Source organism: Calliopsis andreniformis, unplaced genomic scaffold (assembly GCF_051401765.1).
Source record: "Calliopsis andreniformis isolate RMS-2024a unplaced genomic scaffold, iyCalAndr_principal scaffold0022, whole genome shotgun sequence".
Classification (NCBI taxonomy): Eukaryota; Metazoa; Arthropoda; class Insecta; order Hymenoptera; family Andrenidae; genus Calliopsis; species Calliopsis andreniformis.
The window spans coordinates 11,977,502-11,994,414 of NW_027480432.1; the positions used below are offsets into that span (position 1 = coordinate 11,977,502).

Here is a 16,913-nt window from a genome sequence, read left to right on the forward strand (position 1 = left end):
CTTTGTGAGGTAAGCAACCTGTCCACCTATATGCGGTTGCGTCATAAGTTGAATTTCAGTATTTCAATAAAAAAATGAAACTATAGCAATATAACTGTAATAGGTCTTCAATTGTCCAAAATACCTCGAAATTCAAATTCTTCAGAAAAATTGTTATAACCTCTAGTCACTGCTTATTGTACTTACATACGTGTTAAATACGATTTGAATGTGTAAAGCGTTTTAAAGTGTAAAAAAGTGTGCATTATATGTATATTGCTATATAATATTGTAAGGAAGTACATGTGTGGAAGTCGGGTGAGGATGGAGATGAAGAAAGACAATCACATACGTTCATACATATACAGGGTGTTCGGCTACAGGTAGGAGAAATTTAAAGATACCATTCTAGAAGTCAAAATCAGACGAAATCAAGAATGATGATTTGATGTTTAGGGTTTTGTTAATTATTTATAAACAATTAAAAAGTTGGTAAAATCCGTCTGTAATCAAACAAACTGTTTTACATTATCGATCTGATCGGCGCGCAACAAATAGCTGATCGAATCACAGTGGCGATTGCCATCGAAACGAATGACTTATCAGGACTTATCTGGTAGGAGGCAGCAAAATTTGACAATACTTGTCTCGGCTAAATGATTCTGCGACACGTTTTGTACAAAATCGAAGGGTATCGTTGAATAACAATAAACCCGTCTATTCTCAACAATCCATAAGGCAAACCGAAACATTCCCTATGAGATTTTGGAATAAAAAGGATTAATGTTTTCATCTTTCCATTCATTTTCTGTCCAATTCACATGTACTAGAAGCATAGAAGAGAACTACCGGAAGTTTACATGAATATATCGGAAGAATCACACACAGTAACACACGTTACTTTCGTATTTGTGACATTCATATTCTCAATAACTGCGTTCAAAAACATAATCTTACCAATCATTAGTACTCACAGACTGCTTGTCAAATATTCGAATATTTATAATTACAGTAAGTAATTCGAAAATACGGTTTGGTTATTGACGCATTCCCCGCTTGATTTTCGCTTGATCTTCGACTTATTTTGTCCTCTAGAATCGCATCTTAAAATTTTTCCCACCTGTAACCGAACACCCTGTATAGGTACGTGTATGTATACGTATATGTGTACAATCACGCCAATGTAAGGCTAGTGTAAGGCAGTAGGACTCCAGGGAGTGCGTCACACAACGAAGTCGTTTCCAATTGGTCGCAGTAGAAATCCAGCATAAGCTGTGCTGCCAGACTGAGGACGCAAATCTTGAGAATTACCCCCTCCACTACGCATACTAACGCACGGGCCGCGTATCCGTGAGCTCGGCACTTCGGGCAGCTTCGAACAGCTTCGGACAACTTCGGGCAGCTTCGAGAGGTCGAGAGAGAAGGTGGATCGTGATGCGCACTCTCTCATTCTTTGAAATCTTTAAATCCCAATCGCTAGCAAACGGCAAGCGGCACGCACCCTGCGCGAGCTTTCCGATTGCCTGGATATTTTCAGTTTCCAACTTAGAAAAGTATTCTAATGAAAAAAAATTTCGAAAATTTTTTTCTGTAGAAAAACTCATTTTAAGACCCCCTGATTACGTTTTAACTAATAAAAAAAGAGCTTTTTTTTAAAAACCGCATATGTTTCTTAACCCAATTGCATTCAAACGACTGAATGAATTTCAATGAAACTTTATATCTAAATTTTATATTCACATCTCAAGATCTTATTAGATTTAGAGCAAAATCGATGCATGGATTATGATACTTACCTCTTATAATTATATTTATATTACACATATATTTTTTACTATTAGGTGGGAAGATAAAGATTTTCATTTGTAAAGTTAACGTAACGCGATTTAGTCTGGAACACACTGCTTGTTTAGAGCTAGGTTTGTTACAGCTAGGACCGGGCAAAGAAATACTTTGAGTTGGGTTAGAGCTAGGGCCACGAAAGAATTCGAATTCGGTCACGCGAGAATGTTTCCGTTAAGACCTTTTGGAACCGAACCGGAAATAAAATTGTATATATATATATATATATATATATATAGGCTCTAGTAACTACTGTCAAAAGTTACGGGGACGTAACACAACTCAAAGTATCTCTTTTCCCGATCCTAGCTCTAACCAACTCCAAATATCTCTTTTCCCGGTCCTAGCTCTAACCAGCTCGAAATATCTCTTTTCCTGGCCCTAGCTCTAACCAACTCGAAACATATCTTTCACTGGCCCTAGCTCTAACCCAACTCAAACTCCCTTTTTGCTACCTACCCTCGGCCTGCCACCATAATTTTCAAGCATATAAAAATTTTTATCTCGAAAACGAGAAGAGAGCGACAATTATTTCATTTAGAAAAATTAATCCACGTATCAAGATACATGATATAAAAAAGATTCAAAGAAATCGGTGAGGAGGCTCTTATTTTAAATAATTACCAATATAAATATTTTATATTGAAGGTTGTGACAACGTGCACGTTACTGGTCAAGAGTGGACTCTTAGTCTATTACATTTGACGAATTTTCAGTATCAGAGTATTTATTTTGTGATAATCTTGAATTTTGAAGTGCAATTAATTCTGAACTAGAAAGGGTTAATACGATAAGAGCAGTGTTTTCCAGACTAAATCGCGTTACGTTAACTTTACAAATGAAAATCTTTATTTTCTCACCTAATAGTAAAAAATATATGTGTAATATAAATATAATTATAAGAGGTAAGTATCATAATTGTTAGAAATTTCTTTCTTAAAGGTTAAGAAAATAAAACACACACGTATAACACACTGTTTATTATGTGATTATTCCTTCTTAATCTATACACGCAGTGTATTCGTGGATCAGTATAATTAGTAATCGTTATGTTTAAAAAGAATATTGTATGAGAAGGAGAATGCTGGAAGCTTTGCGATCCGCACTGGTTGTCTAATTCTCTCGGACTGACTACGGTTGTCGCTTTCGGTCCCTGCCAGGATCTCCGCCCCTTTTACTGCTTTAAGAAAACAATCCCTTTACCCATTCCAACAATAATCCATGCATCGATTTTGCTCTAAATCTAATAAGATCTTGAGATGTGAATATAAAATTTAGATATAAAGTTTCATTGAAATTCATTCAGTCGTTTGAATGCAATTCGGTTAATAAACATATGCGGTTTTTAAAAAAAAGCTCTCTTTTTATTAGTTAAAACGTAATCAGGGGGTCTTAAAATGAGTTTTTCTGCAGAAAAAATTTTTGAAATTTTTTTTCATTAGAATACTTTTCTAAGTTGGACACTGAAAATATCCAGGCAATCGGAAAGCTCGCGCAAGGTGCGTGCCGCTTGCCGCTTGCTAGCGATTGGGATGTAAACATTTCAAAGAATGAGAGAGTGCGTATCACGATCCACCTTCTCTCTCGACCTCCCGAAGCTGCCCGAAACTGTCCGAAGCGCCGAACTCACGGATACGCGCCCCGTGCGTTAGTATGCGTAGTGGAGGGGGTAATTCTCAAGATTTGCGTCCTCAGTCTGGCAGCACAGAGCATAAGCAGTTTCGGGGTGGACCAATTCGGAACGCCTTCGAGAGCGTGAAGTTGCGAGTGTTGCAAGTTGCGACAGTCATTGACAAGGAATCCTGAGGTGCGTTTGTAAGCTGCGAAATCAGTTAAGCCAGAGATTTCTTCAATTAAAAGAAGAAGGTCTTTGATTTTCGCTATAGCATTTTAGTTATTAATATTCAGTGTTTAATAATTAAATTAAAAGAATTTGTGTAACTTTTTTTAACTTTATAATTAGTGTAATAATTTTTATTATTTTCGGTTTAAAGTTTTATTATTCGTATTAAACTAAAGTGTGTGTCTGTCTTTCATCTCCCAGGTACTTCGAGTTAATAGAAAGCGCGCAAAGACAACAGGAAGAAGGGAAAAGAGAAAAAAAGAGAGTCAATGAGAGTATATTGGTGAGTTTAGAATTTTTTTCTTTTTTTTTTAAATGTGTGTACAAAAGATAATAGTTTTCGATAGTATCTATCATTGTGGGCATGCCTTACCCGTAATAATTGAAATATTAAAGTAGTTGTGTTAGAATTCTGTTAGTTTAAAGTATTGTATCACTGCCATTTTTCCATAATTCACAATCAATCGTGTCCAAAATATTATCACTTCTAAATTACTGTAAATAATTTTTGTAACTATACTGTGATTCCTTAAAAACTAATTTTGAAACTACAAATGCGATTTCATTCATTTTTGGTAATTTATTAATGTACATCTCAGTTGTTGAAAATTTTATAAATATTAATATTTGTTGAAGTTATATAACTTCAGGTCCAATATTGTTTTTCATGCATGGTAACCACCTGATTAATTAAATGCAGAAAAACAAATTCTTTTTATAAATTAGATTGTATTTACTATGACGTGACAGCCGATTTTTTTAATAACATTTCTTGTTTACGGAATATAAATAAAATAATAGTACAGAGTGTGATAGAATTGCAAAAAAAATTCAAACGTTCCTTTTTCATCAATTGAACAAGGTAACAAAAAAATTCCGAGCATATCGTAGCAAATCTCATTTGTAAAAAGCATTTGTTTTTCTATACCAGATTAACAAATTTACCAAAATCATGTATGTACACCATTCGGCCGCGTATAAAGACGTTGGATGCGAAGTTACATATTTATTGAGATTTACCTATATTAATAAATTACCAGAAATGAATAACATTACATTTGTAGTTATTTTCAAAATTAATTTCCACATTAATTCTGGATTTTTTAGTAGTTTTGAGAGAATCACGGTAAGGTAGCAACCCCTTCATAGTTCTCGATGTTTTATTTTACTTTTTCTAAAGCCTCCATTGTTAGTAATTCAATCTCGCTGAAAGGGGCCGTATGGAACTAGAACTCAACGATCCTAAAATTACCCTTTATCCTATAATAAGATTTATAATAATTTTTATTGTACTATTACTTATGCGCTAAGGAAAGAATAATAATTACCGCTCGAATATTCTTAAGCGAACACTACGTAACGTAACACCAATATACGGGTTCCAAAATGCTGATTCTTATTAAAGAAATCGATTTTTTAAATTGATTCGAATCAGAAGTTAGAAAATCGATTTGCTAAAAGTCAACAGATCAGTGACTATAACTATAGGATTGTATTGTAGGCTGTAGACACGCAGGTGCAGATGTGTGAGGGAGCAGTAGTGAGCACTAAAACTTGGGATCCGGAAGTCGTGGCGTGCCTCGATACGAATCACTTACGATAACACGTCAAAAGTAATGCAATTTTCATCTTAAAATAAAAAAAGTAGATCATAGAACTGTTTTACTTATCGATGTATGTGAAGAATTAACTAGTTTATCAATACATTTTTGCAACGTTATCTTTGATTATACCAGAATCTGTTATAATCCAACGATAGTTTAGGTTAAATACTTCTGTTTTCTACGGGTAGGACGTATATGTATTGTATTTTTTCATTCAGCGATGAGTAAATGGTTAAATATTCTACTTAACATAACGTAATTTGTACATACATTAAATTTTGTTTTAGATTGTGTAAATAGTACGACAACATAACCTCCTAAAATTCAAAATGAGACAACAAATAATTGACATCAAAATGAATCCTCATACATCTGGAGAAGCTGATGAATGTCTCTTTGAATATTTGCATACAGAAATGATTAACTATACTCTGAGCAAAACAGTGGAAAAAAAGGTAAGAAAATTCATATAATAAATTTTGATATGTTTGTTGACTGTTTCCCATTTTTCAATATTTATTATATGCGATAAAATACCAGTTACAAAGATAGGTTTAAAATATTAATTTAATATACAAGATATCAAGTAATTGGTGATACAAATAGGAATGTTGTAATTTCATATGAAAAGTTGAATTGAACATATAGACAATTTTTTTATACAAGTTTTTATTTCCAAAAAAGATACTCTTGTACGTATGTTTTTATTTATGAATTCGTATGTTATTTGGATTATTAAACATTTTCAATGTTTGAATACACATCAAGCGAATCAAATGATAAGTACATAAAATAAGACAAAATATTTACTTGGTAGAAATCTTTTCAGTCTACAAATGATTTAAAATAATGTTCAAGTTGCATTAAATGTAATTATATTCTTTTTATTACATTTGTATAATCAACTTTTAAGATGATATTTTGTAATTTTAATTTTTAAATGTAATAATTTTGTCATTATTCTTTAATCATGAAGCAAGAAACTTTTGAAATAAAAAACTATAGATGAATACCTTGGCTATAGTGATTTTTAACCCATAGCATTTGGACATTTACGATTTAACGTTTATAATATTTCCTTAAGAGTCTTTAGAATGCTATTACACAAAATATTACATTTGCAACAAAAGCTTCTGTACAGCAGTCGTATATATTTATCTGACAATTATTATTGAATAGCAGCAGTTTTACTTTACGGCAAGTAATATCAAAAGTATCAATGAAAAGTAGGAACCAGGAAAAAATGTTACAACCGATCTTTGCCTTAGAATTGTTGTAACATTGTATGGTGTTAATAGTAACAAAATTTTTATTTGAGAAATGTAATATATTTATTAGATTAAATTGTAACAATAAGTGAAATAAAAGTAAAATAATTACATTCAGTCTGAACAAGCTAAAAGTAAATAAAAGTAATTAAAAAGTACGAAATGTAAGAATTATTGAATCGAGAATTATTCTGAATCATAAATATGACACATATACAAATCATTTTGGTCTGTGCATTCTCAAATTGGTGCTCAGTCCTCATGCTTAATACATTGCACCTACTTTTCACTCAGTTTTTATGCTGTAGACAACTGAGCAAATAAGGCAATAATATTTCTCAGTTTTATTATTACTATACATATTTATTATCGTTCTTTTTTCCATCGTTTTTACCAGAATTTTTTGTTTGTAATTTTAGGCAATGTGTATTTTTTGTTTGTAATTTCAGGCAATGTGTATTTTTTGTTTGTAATTTCAGGCAATGTGTATTTTTTAGCTTTTTCTTGGTTTTTCTTCGTACACTGTTCTCATTTCTTTTTATTTAAAGCCTTGTTCAGATTATTCAAGTTACTGAAATTCAAACAGCTTGGATACAAGTGATTTAGAGCAATTTGACCAATATGAACATGTTATATTACTTGACTTGAAATATCTTTTGTATGCATTAATTGATGCATATCATGATGCACACTTATATCATACAGGACAAAGGGTCTAGCCGAATAAGTAGGTCAAAAGTACCCACAAACCAAATTCGACTTGTGATGAGTCATTCGGTAGCTTATCACAAAAAACTACAATAGTTTGTGCCAATTTTCACTCTTCTATTTCAATCTGGGGAGTAGTAATGGTGGTTAATAGAAAATCACGTTTTTTGGAAATTACTCACACCTTATTGAATACAAAATTCGACAAAAAATTAGAGATATTTCAAACACCAAGATACATGTTGTAGAATTTTTTGAAATTTTTAAATTGATAATTGAAGCCGTGAAAAGTAAAAAAGCGCAAAAAAATGCCAAAAATGCAGATTTCGCATTGAAGCAATCGCGGAACTACAATCATATTTTACCAGCATATACATATTGTTGTTATTGATGTCAAAAACCGATGTTTTCGTCGTTTCTTTCGCGTCAAAGTAACACATATGTCGAATTTTCGTACATTCTTTAAAAGACTGGTGTTTTGTACAATATTCAATACTTTTGCACTTAGGAAAATAACATAAGAATTACAGAAAGTGAATAAACTCGTCCGATGAAAACCATACCGTGTGCACGTTATATTTCGAAGTGTCGATGCTATATTCCGAATAGGCCTGCGGATTGGCTCGAACATTCGTATGCGACTATTGTTAAAATCCGGTTTATCTTGATTTTCATTTTTCATTTATACAATTCGTATACTTTTAGCATTCGTTATCTTTGAAAAAGAAAAAGGGGTCCACTATATTACTACCTTATCTGCTACTGCTATTGTTATTATCGCTATTGGTATTACTATTATCATTGTCATAATTTTTTCATTACACTAATTAGTACTATTTTTATTGTTTAAGTTGTTCAATTAATGTATAACAAATAAAATTACAAAATGTGTATTTATAAAGTATTTGCAAGTAGTCTAAGAAAGATATAGGACTTTCTCAGTCACACGAATCGTCCGTTTTAACCTTTCAAGATACTCGAAAGAATTCGAGCTTACTCGCTTCAAATCCGAACCGCTCGGTTTTCCCGAGCCGTCCACTTTCAAACCGAGCCACTCGATTATTCGATCCGAGTAAAACTCTGCTCGCGTTTTCCGATTATTCCGCAGCTTTAATTCCGAACAACATCAATGTCGCAGCGACAGAGTGTCCTTCTGTTAAACCGCTGAACATTTGTTGACCACAGGTTCGGGCCTCTCTTTGCGCTCATCATTTTTTTGTACTCATTATATATTTTTTTCAATTTCTAACCCTGTAATAATGATCAAGATTTATTTTTAAATGTTTTTTGAGATCATTTCAAAATATTTTAATCTGAAATATCTATAAAAATTTCGGAGTGCTTTTCATGATTCCGTTTTTCTTATCATATATATTGTCACTTAAATTCATATCACATAAATTATGAACGAATTACAACCTTAATTGTGTGTTCTGCTGTTATTTCTAGTGTTCTTTTAAATCAATCTCTCCCTCTCTCCCTCTTCGAAAAATGTATGTTCTAGGTGTTTACCACAGTTTCAGTATTTAACGGAAAAAGCTGTAAGGATCATTTCACTTTAGATCTACTAACACACTCTTAGCCAATAATACTTTTTTACAATAATCATATTTTTTAGTACCTGTTTAAAGGTTTTTTACTTATCTGTGGGAAAAGTATTATTGTTCGATAGAAACCACAGGAAGGTAGTAGGCTTCTCCAATCAGAGGGGGATAAGGATGGGTTTCAAAGGATAACTTGGATGGGATGAGTTTACATAGTGGTGTTAAGTATTGCAAGTAAAAGTACGAGCTTGGAATGATCTATATGAATTGCTAAAAATGTTCTTAATCTTCATCGCTGTCTGCGTTAATAACTGGAATTACTTCTTCCGTGCTGAATATTTTGGTTAAGATTTCTGCAGGACATACAATTTTGGACAGGTGCTGAGCATGTGATAAGTCCAGATAAGTAATAAATTATTGCTGCGACGTGTGAACAACATCCGACGGTACGGTTACCATTCGCACTTCGCATACCAATAGCGTTTAATTCCTGAGTAATCAATTAAATTGGGAATATTATCAATATAACATCCATATGTTTTGTTATTAATATGACGTGATTTTACTTCGAATTTAAGAATATCTCTGGTCTCTTAATGGTCTCTTTAAGGCAACGGACCTTAAGGTCTTTTAAGGAATGTACGAAAAATTCGACATATATGTTACTCTGTCGTGAAAGAAACGACGAAATCATCGGTTTTTAATTTGTTTTACTATGGCACACCAAATCGAAAAATCTAAAAAAATCAGGGACACCAGTAACAACAATATGTATTTGCTGGTAAAATATGATTGTAGTTCCGCGATTGCTTCAATGCGAAATCCGCGTTTTTTGGTATTTTTTTGCGTTTTCTAATTTTTCGTGATGGCACCGGCCACTCGTTTTGCCTTTCGAAAGGTGGCTGCTCACCGAAACGACCAGTGCTAATTAGTGTTTGAATAAAAAGTAGTAAAGTTCACGGTGAGTTCCAACTTTTTAATCTGGTCAAAGACCCCAAAATCCTATCTTCTTCACCTAACGGTGACCGGAGGTAGAACACGCTAACTCTTGCAAGCAGACGAGAGCGTGGCAACACAATTATAATTATATGTATTTCTACATATTAACTATGTATTACGTACATAATACATAACTATGTATTACGTTACCGAGAACTAAATACAGTATTAATATGAAATTTAGGTTATGTATGCCTTCCTTGGGATCGTCGGAATGTTCGGGAATTGGTCAGGCTGTCATCACTTAACCTCTTATGTATATGTGTACAAATAGTTTAATTTATTATATCTCGTTTCAGAGACAAAAATGATACGTTATTACAAATATGATTTACAATAATTGATTGCCTTATAACTATGACGGTAACGAATGAAGAAGACCTAATGGCTCGGCGTTAGGAGACTTACAAAGGTTTTCACTCCGCGGTTTTACGTTGCGTGACACTGACTACGAAACTGTGTACTCGACGGACGAAGTATTCTTTACTTGAATTTTGATAAAAGAATCAGCGCTAGACAAAGGTTACTGCAGGTTTTAAAGGAGTTGATTGGAATTTTGTTCAAATGGTGGGGCCCAATGACCTGCCGCAATTGATGCTTACCTCGGCGAAATCTATTCTTAAAACGCGAATTATATACCAGGTGGGTCATCGACACACGTTTGACACCTGCACGGGTGGTGTTATGCTGAGGTTGTTAAAATCCCAGGTTACAGGGATACTCGGTTTGAAGTAATACCCGTACAGTTCTGGCTGTCGAAGCTATCGGGTGTAAGCTGTGTCCTTCTGGAATTATATTCCCAACGTTTCACCAGCATTGCAACTAGCTTCATCAAGGGGTCAAGAGACACACTGATACTGTATCAGTATCATGCCGGGCCGTGAAAGCCTCAAATCTTTGATCAATAATACTTGTATTGAAATGTTATACGATATTAGGATATGATTAACTGGAACGTAACAATAATAATAATAATAATAATAACCAAGAAAAGGAAAACTGTTTGACAACAGAGAATTTGTACGTGGGAACTATATATAATTGTATAAGTCCCACGGACTACCCGACGAAGAGTATATAGCTTCTCGAGAGCGGCCTAGAAGTTGGGCTAGCTACCAAAAAGCTGATGTTGTATTATTGTCGCACCTTGATGGCAAGGTGCTCTTTCCTCACAATGTTCGCGCAGTTCTAGTAATCACGCGTGTGTTAAATATGTGTTTTGTTCACTCTACACCTTCCCAACCGACAGATGTGGATGTGGTTTATACACAGTACAATTAGGATACATTCATTCGTTCATACAATTTTTACAATTAGCACTAATGCGGTACATATACAGGGTGCCTCACCTGATTTTGACATTTTGATTTTCTTACTATTGTTACTCGTAGCAAGAATTGTTTCAGCGGAGGCTTGAATGGTGTCGAGTGAAGCATATTCTGATGTTATTAGTTTTTTCGTGAGTGGATGCGTAAAGCTCATATAAAGGTCAGCTTTGTTTTTTTAAATAGAATGAGGTTTTTTAATACATCAGTCGATGCAGCTGAACATTCGTTATAAAAAAGTACTAACCTACGTATGACGAAAAGTTAGTAATTCAGGAGATATTTTAATTTCGATTATTTAAATTCTTAAGGCGTCATTACTATCGCACTAAGGCGTTAGCTCTATTTACCAACGTTAGACTAGTGTAACGGATCGTGTGTCGTACATAAAACGTTCACGGATAGAGCGGCTTACCCGCGAACAAGGGGGTAGGATTCGTGTGGCGTGCGGTTAAGAAATGAGTTCCATAGACTATGATTTCTCTTTTGAAATATAACAAGAAACTATTTATTAACTAAATGTTCTACAATAATAGGTTTCTTAAATTTATTCTTATAATGGTACTACCTTTAGTCCACTGTGTGGTAGATTCTTATCACTATGCAATGAATGCTTATCACTAGATTTTAATAGAAATAAAATACTAATTAATCTTAATTTGGGCAGATGGCGGTGATAGAATGTGTCAAGGAAAGACTAAGGAGCTAGTTGAAGCTGTCTCAGTCGGTAATGGAGAAGCTAGTCGAAACTGCTTCAATTCAGAGGATCTAGTTAAAGCTGCTTTAGTGAGGTTCGGAGTTCTGGGGAGGACTAGGATTTTTAACACTTATTTTAACACTGATTAAATTTTAGCACTTAGTAATTTCGAAGAAGACTCCCTGCTGGGGCTGGCGCTGCCCTACTTATACAGGGAAATTACCTCCCTCTTTTGGGCCCAATGACTGACCTCGGTGTAGGGGTAGCGTCGTGTTGCGCTTGCGCGTGTAGGAGTCGTCGCAGGATATGCGTCCTCTATTGGTTCCGGGTTTTCAGCGCATGCGTCTGGTGGTGTTTGCGCCGGCGTACAGAGAGCGTTGTTTGTTGATTGGCTTGTACTGTCATCATTCGGTCGTCATCCTGTCGTCAGCGTGTGTTCCATCGCATGCCATAGGATGTCGCCCTGATGACGTACCGATCCTGTGCGCACGCGCGCCGCGTGTCACTGGCGCGAGGATTCGATTGAGGATTCGATTGAGGATTCGAGGTTAGGGTTTTTCTTCCACTGCCACTGTTCGAATTTTGATTATCGCTTGTTATTTATTAATTATTAAGGGGAAATGTCTTGCGACACCGGACTTCCTCACAAATGAGGTCGCGACTGGTTGTTACACCTCCCCCGCCGTGAAAGCCCTCGTCCTCGAGGGTGAAGTTTTTTCCCTGGGGTCGATGGAATCCGGTGGTCTTCCGCCGCATGGCTGTTTTCGGGCTCCTTTTCCATTGTAGATGGAAGGCACTCTTTTCTTGGTGTTACCCTGTGGAGCCCCCATCTTGGTTCCGTGTACGCGTTCGCCTCGTTCCCGCTCTCCTCTTATCGAAGTGTTCCCTAGCCTACTCGCACGGTTTCGGTGTTTGGGGACTGGGATTAGCGGATTAGGACGTTTCTTAGGGATAGTGGTTCGATGAATGATTTTAGACACTTTATAATCTTTAGTTGTTTATTTCGACATGTTCCTAATCGTCCATATTAATTGTATTCTCCCTGTCTTGGGGGGACAACTTCATCCATACGTTACAGCACTTTCCGCATTTCCTTGCTGGCATCTGATGGTACAAAGCTTTGTTGCACTCTCTGCATCTCTTTTGGTATGGCAGTTCTTTTGCTGTAACCAGTATGTGGTCCGGGGCTGGTCCCACATACGGGATCTCGTCCTCCAATATCTTGCTCATGCAGCCGGAGCAAATTTTCTTATCGGCGTAGTCCTCGAATTTGTATCGTTGGATTGCTCTTAAGCACCACCATCCTTTTATTTGGTCCATTTCTTGGATTAAGAGAGACTTTATAGTATACCGCGTTTTGTGTGTTTTTTTTTTTCCTTTATAGATTTATATTATTTATAGAAATTTATAGATTTATATTATTTCTATTTTTACTTACTTGAGTGTTTATTTGCGCGTGTGAATTGCTTACAACATTCTCTATTGCTCTTTACAATTAACGACGGTCAATAATTACTAAACTTATTGTAATAATTTATACAGGTTTTTCATACTTTTGCGGGAAAACGCTCGGCGTTTTTGAAACGCCATTACATTACAAAGTTTTCCGCAATCACTCGCAACCGTCCCAATTCATGCAAGATATGGGTGCATTGGAACCCTATGAACAATTTGCAATTAGCTCTAACAGGCATCACGGACAACAAGATGCTTGACTCGCAACAGGAGGTGTCGACCACACACTCGGTGCACTCTCATTCAAGCGCATGAGAACCCGCAATTCCAAACATCGTAATGTAACGATAGTTGTTACGGCTAAGGTGTTCATGCTCACCTTTTCGAGGCTTCAGAAGAACACACAAGCACACATACATCCTCACAAATCTCACACACATTAACACACATTCGCGTCGTCGAAAGTCGACGACGATTCCAAGGAGAGCATATAATACAACACAGCAATTATAATTTAGAATTTTGAATGTCAAAGGTCAGAATGTGCCAGACTAGGAAATTCCATAATGACAAAGCATTGTCGTGACACACCCCGACCAACGTAATGACCGAAAGTCAAAAATTCGAAAAATTTCCTGTTCGGAACGTAACAGTGTAAACTCTAATACTCCATTTTGTTGGTTTTTCAGGTTGTAGGTAATAAACGAAATCTGACCTTTGAATTTGATAGTGGACTCATCCACACAAATTTCTTCTCCCGGTGTAAAATACTTCAAAAGTTTAAAATGTATATAGTCAAGAAAGCAGCTTACTCGCTGTAAACGTGTTCTTGGACCTGCATCTCTTGTTGGGATTGTTTTTAGGTGAAGCACCCAAAAATCTGGCTAAATCTGTCTCTGGTAAATTTGTTTGAATAAAAAGGAATGTAACTAACATCATTCCGTGACCAGTATTCTTGTAAATTCGCCAGCGGTATTGTCCCCATATTTATTATGACTCCAATAAATGCCCACATTTCTTCGATAGTCACACTGTGCCAAGTTCGCCATATCGAGTACGGTGATAGCGTTTTGTTTTCTAACTTTGTTCTAGCGTAGTTATTTGTTTCAGTAACTATTTCATTTACGAGTTCATTAGTAAAAAACAGTTTGAAAAAATCCAGCGTTTCTTTCTTTTCTGTGTGTACGTATCCTGCAGGAGTGTCTCCGGCTATAAACGATATTCTCGAGGGTATTTCTTCGAATCCTGTACAACTAATTCATTTAGAACTGTCGGATCATGGATCTTCTGCAGTATCACTATCACTGTCACATTCACTGTTTATTATTCCGATCTTTCGTCTTCTTACATCTCTTACTTCATCACTATCATCACTACTGCTCGTGTTCTCTCTACCATCAAGCTCTCTGTGTATAGCTGTAATTTCCTCGTTTAGCAACTCTAAATCAAACTCATCTTCACTCGAGCTTATTTTATTACTACGTTCCATGGTCATGGGGATGAGAAATTTCAATTTTTCTGTTCCTTCTGACAAGGCTGTCAAGTTCGAACTGATGCCGCAAATGCAGTCCGCTTCATGGTACCGCACTAATCTCAGATAATCTTTCAGATAATAAGAAAATTTTATGTAGTTTGAAAGGGACATTACGTTGTCTTTGTAAGATTATATATGCAGTGCTTAGGACCGAACTTCAATGAACGATATCACAAGCACAAATAAGATATCAATCACCACATGAGGAAACGTAAATAGTTTACACAGCGCATCGAATTTCTGCACCGAGTGGTTAGCGAGAGTCACCTCTCGAGTGCAAAGGGTTAACAGTCGCTTTTAATGCTGCCACTGGTTTATTATTCTGAATTACCTATGAGAAAGAAAAATTTGTTCCACGATATCTAACTAGGACATCTCCTGTACCTAAAGCAACGTTGGTATGCTCCCCACCTGGCGGCCACGTTATTTTTCTCTTTGTTGCTTGTATTTTATTCTTCAACACTCGTTATTGGTTTGCTACAACACTCTTTATGCTCGCTATGGTACTTTTTAATCTAGGCCTCCTCCACTATAAATAATTGGAATTACTCTTAATACACTTTGTATATTATTACAAATATCGATAATTAGGCTACTTTTGGTCGATTACAGCTCATGTATTATACATTAATTGGGGCAAAATACATTGAACAGCATTGAGTATAATGTTGGGTGCATTTCGCCATTTATTATTTTAGTGGTGTCCAATTTCCAGTGTTTAAATCACACCCGGTATGTCTTATTCACTCTATACAGCATCTAATAGTGTTTTTGTTTCGTAGAATAGTTGTCAAATGAGAAGGAGGCAAGATATTGGTATCAGAATGGAAAAGATTTAACTGAGTTTTTTGTCACAAACGTTTACTACAACATACAGTAACGCACTTCCGTGTCCGGTTAATTTGTACAATAATGAATTACACAGAAGGAATATGCGACAGATAAGATACGGAACGAACAAAACTCGTAATTAATTGTAATGTACGATGAAGACTTTAATACGTGAAAATACGTGGTTCGCAAAGGACGAGTACTAATTAACTTGCGTTGGATGGGTACATGATCAGCGAAAATCGTGCAACGCTCAAGAAACCGATTGTTTAAACATGGAATCTTCGAAAGTAACAGAGCGTCGCGATTACCTCGCTGCGCGCATAAATCGAGTGGCGTTTGAATAAACGCTTTCGGTATCGGTCACTGGTTCATACGAGGACCGCGTAAACAGTGTTTTGATTGAATAAGTCTTTGTTTTATATCGACCTTTGTAAAGGTCATATGTTCTCATTAATGAACTTTTGAATACCTATGAATTTTTCTATGGCAAGTGTTGGACAAGAAAAAAAATCAATGCAAATTCTTGAAAAACTGAACTCTTTGCATCTTTGAAGTAATTATGTTGACCATAAATACAACTTATAAAATGAAAATTCGTGTCACATTTTGTATATAATTACTCATAATTATTTATAATTGTAATTTCAAAGGACTGTTCGGAACAAGATGTAATCTTTTGCAGAATAATGCAACATTGGAAATACTTCATAATATAATACGTGTACACATAAAGAACGTATGTGTATACCTGTACATGTAGAGAAATTAATGCCTTGAACAGACTACTCCCATCTTGAAGAACGGGGCAAATCGTTTCAATGTGCAAGTATGGTCAGATCAAAGCAAGAAATTTACTCTCGGAAAAAAAAAATCAAATTATTCGCTACATGCGTACTATATTTACAAATATGTATAAATAAATCTGTGTATGCACTGTGCTTCGCTGACGAGAAATCTTCCGAGACCAATTAAACTTGTATTCCTGTTAGAAGACTTCTGTTTCCGTCGTTAGGGAAACCACTTAACACTATGAAGGCTAACGCGATACGTTAGTGTCTTCGTTATCAAAAAAACTGAAATACTACGGACAATGTACGTATTATTCATGGATCCAAGAAGTGGGTTAGAAGGGGAAGCAAGCGAATGAGGGATCCACTGCTGAATAGCGCAAATGTACATACTGATAATGTCTATGTACAAAATACGAGGTAGTTGTTAAGAAAAGTATATTTTTATGCATGTCCTATACTACATGTTTTTCTAGATTTCTGGAAAGAATTA

The 16,913-nt window shown here is 35.4% G+C and overlaps 1 protein-coding gene across 7 annotated transcripts in view; it reads left to right on the forward strand.

Moving 5' to 3' along the window:
- The window catches only part of Trs33 (trafficking protein particle complex subunit Trs33), a 36,056-nt gene that overhangs the window by 3,372 nt on the left and 15,771 nt on the right, over window positions 1-16,913 (forward strand). The window contains exons 1-4 of one of the 7 annotated variants that reach the window (XM_076390722.1): window positions 3,519-3,628; window positions 3,866-3,947; window positions 5,166-5,277; window positions 5,556-5,723. In XM_076390722.1, the coding sequence (XP_076246837.1) occupies window positions 5,598-5,723 (126 nt within the window). In that variant the 5' untranslated portion in view covers window positions 3,519-3,628; window positions 3,866-3,947; window positions 5,166-5,277; window positions 5,556-5,597. The other 6 variants (XM_076390723.1, XM_076390724.1, XM_076390725.1 and 3 more) reach the window with 6 other exon arrangements.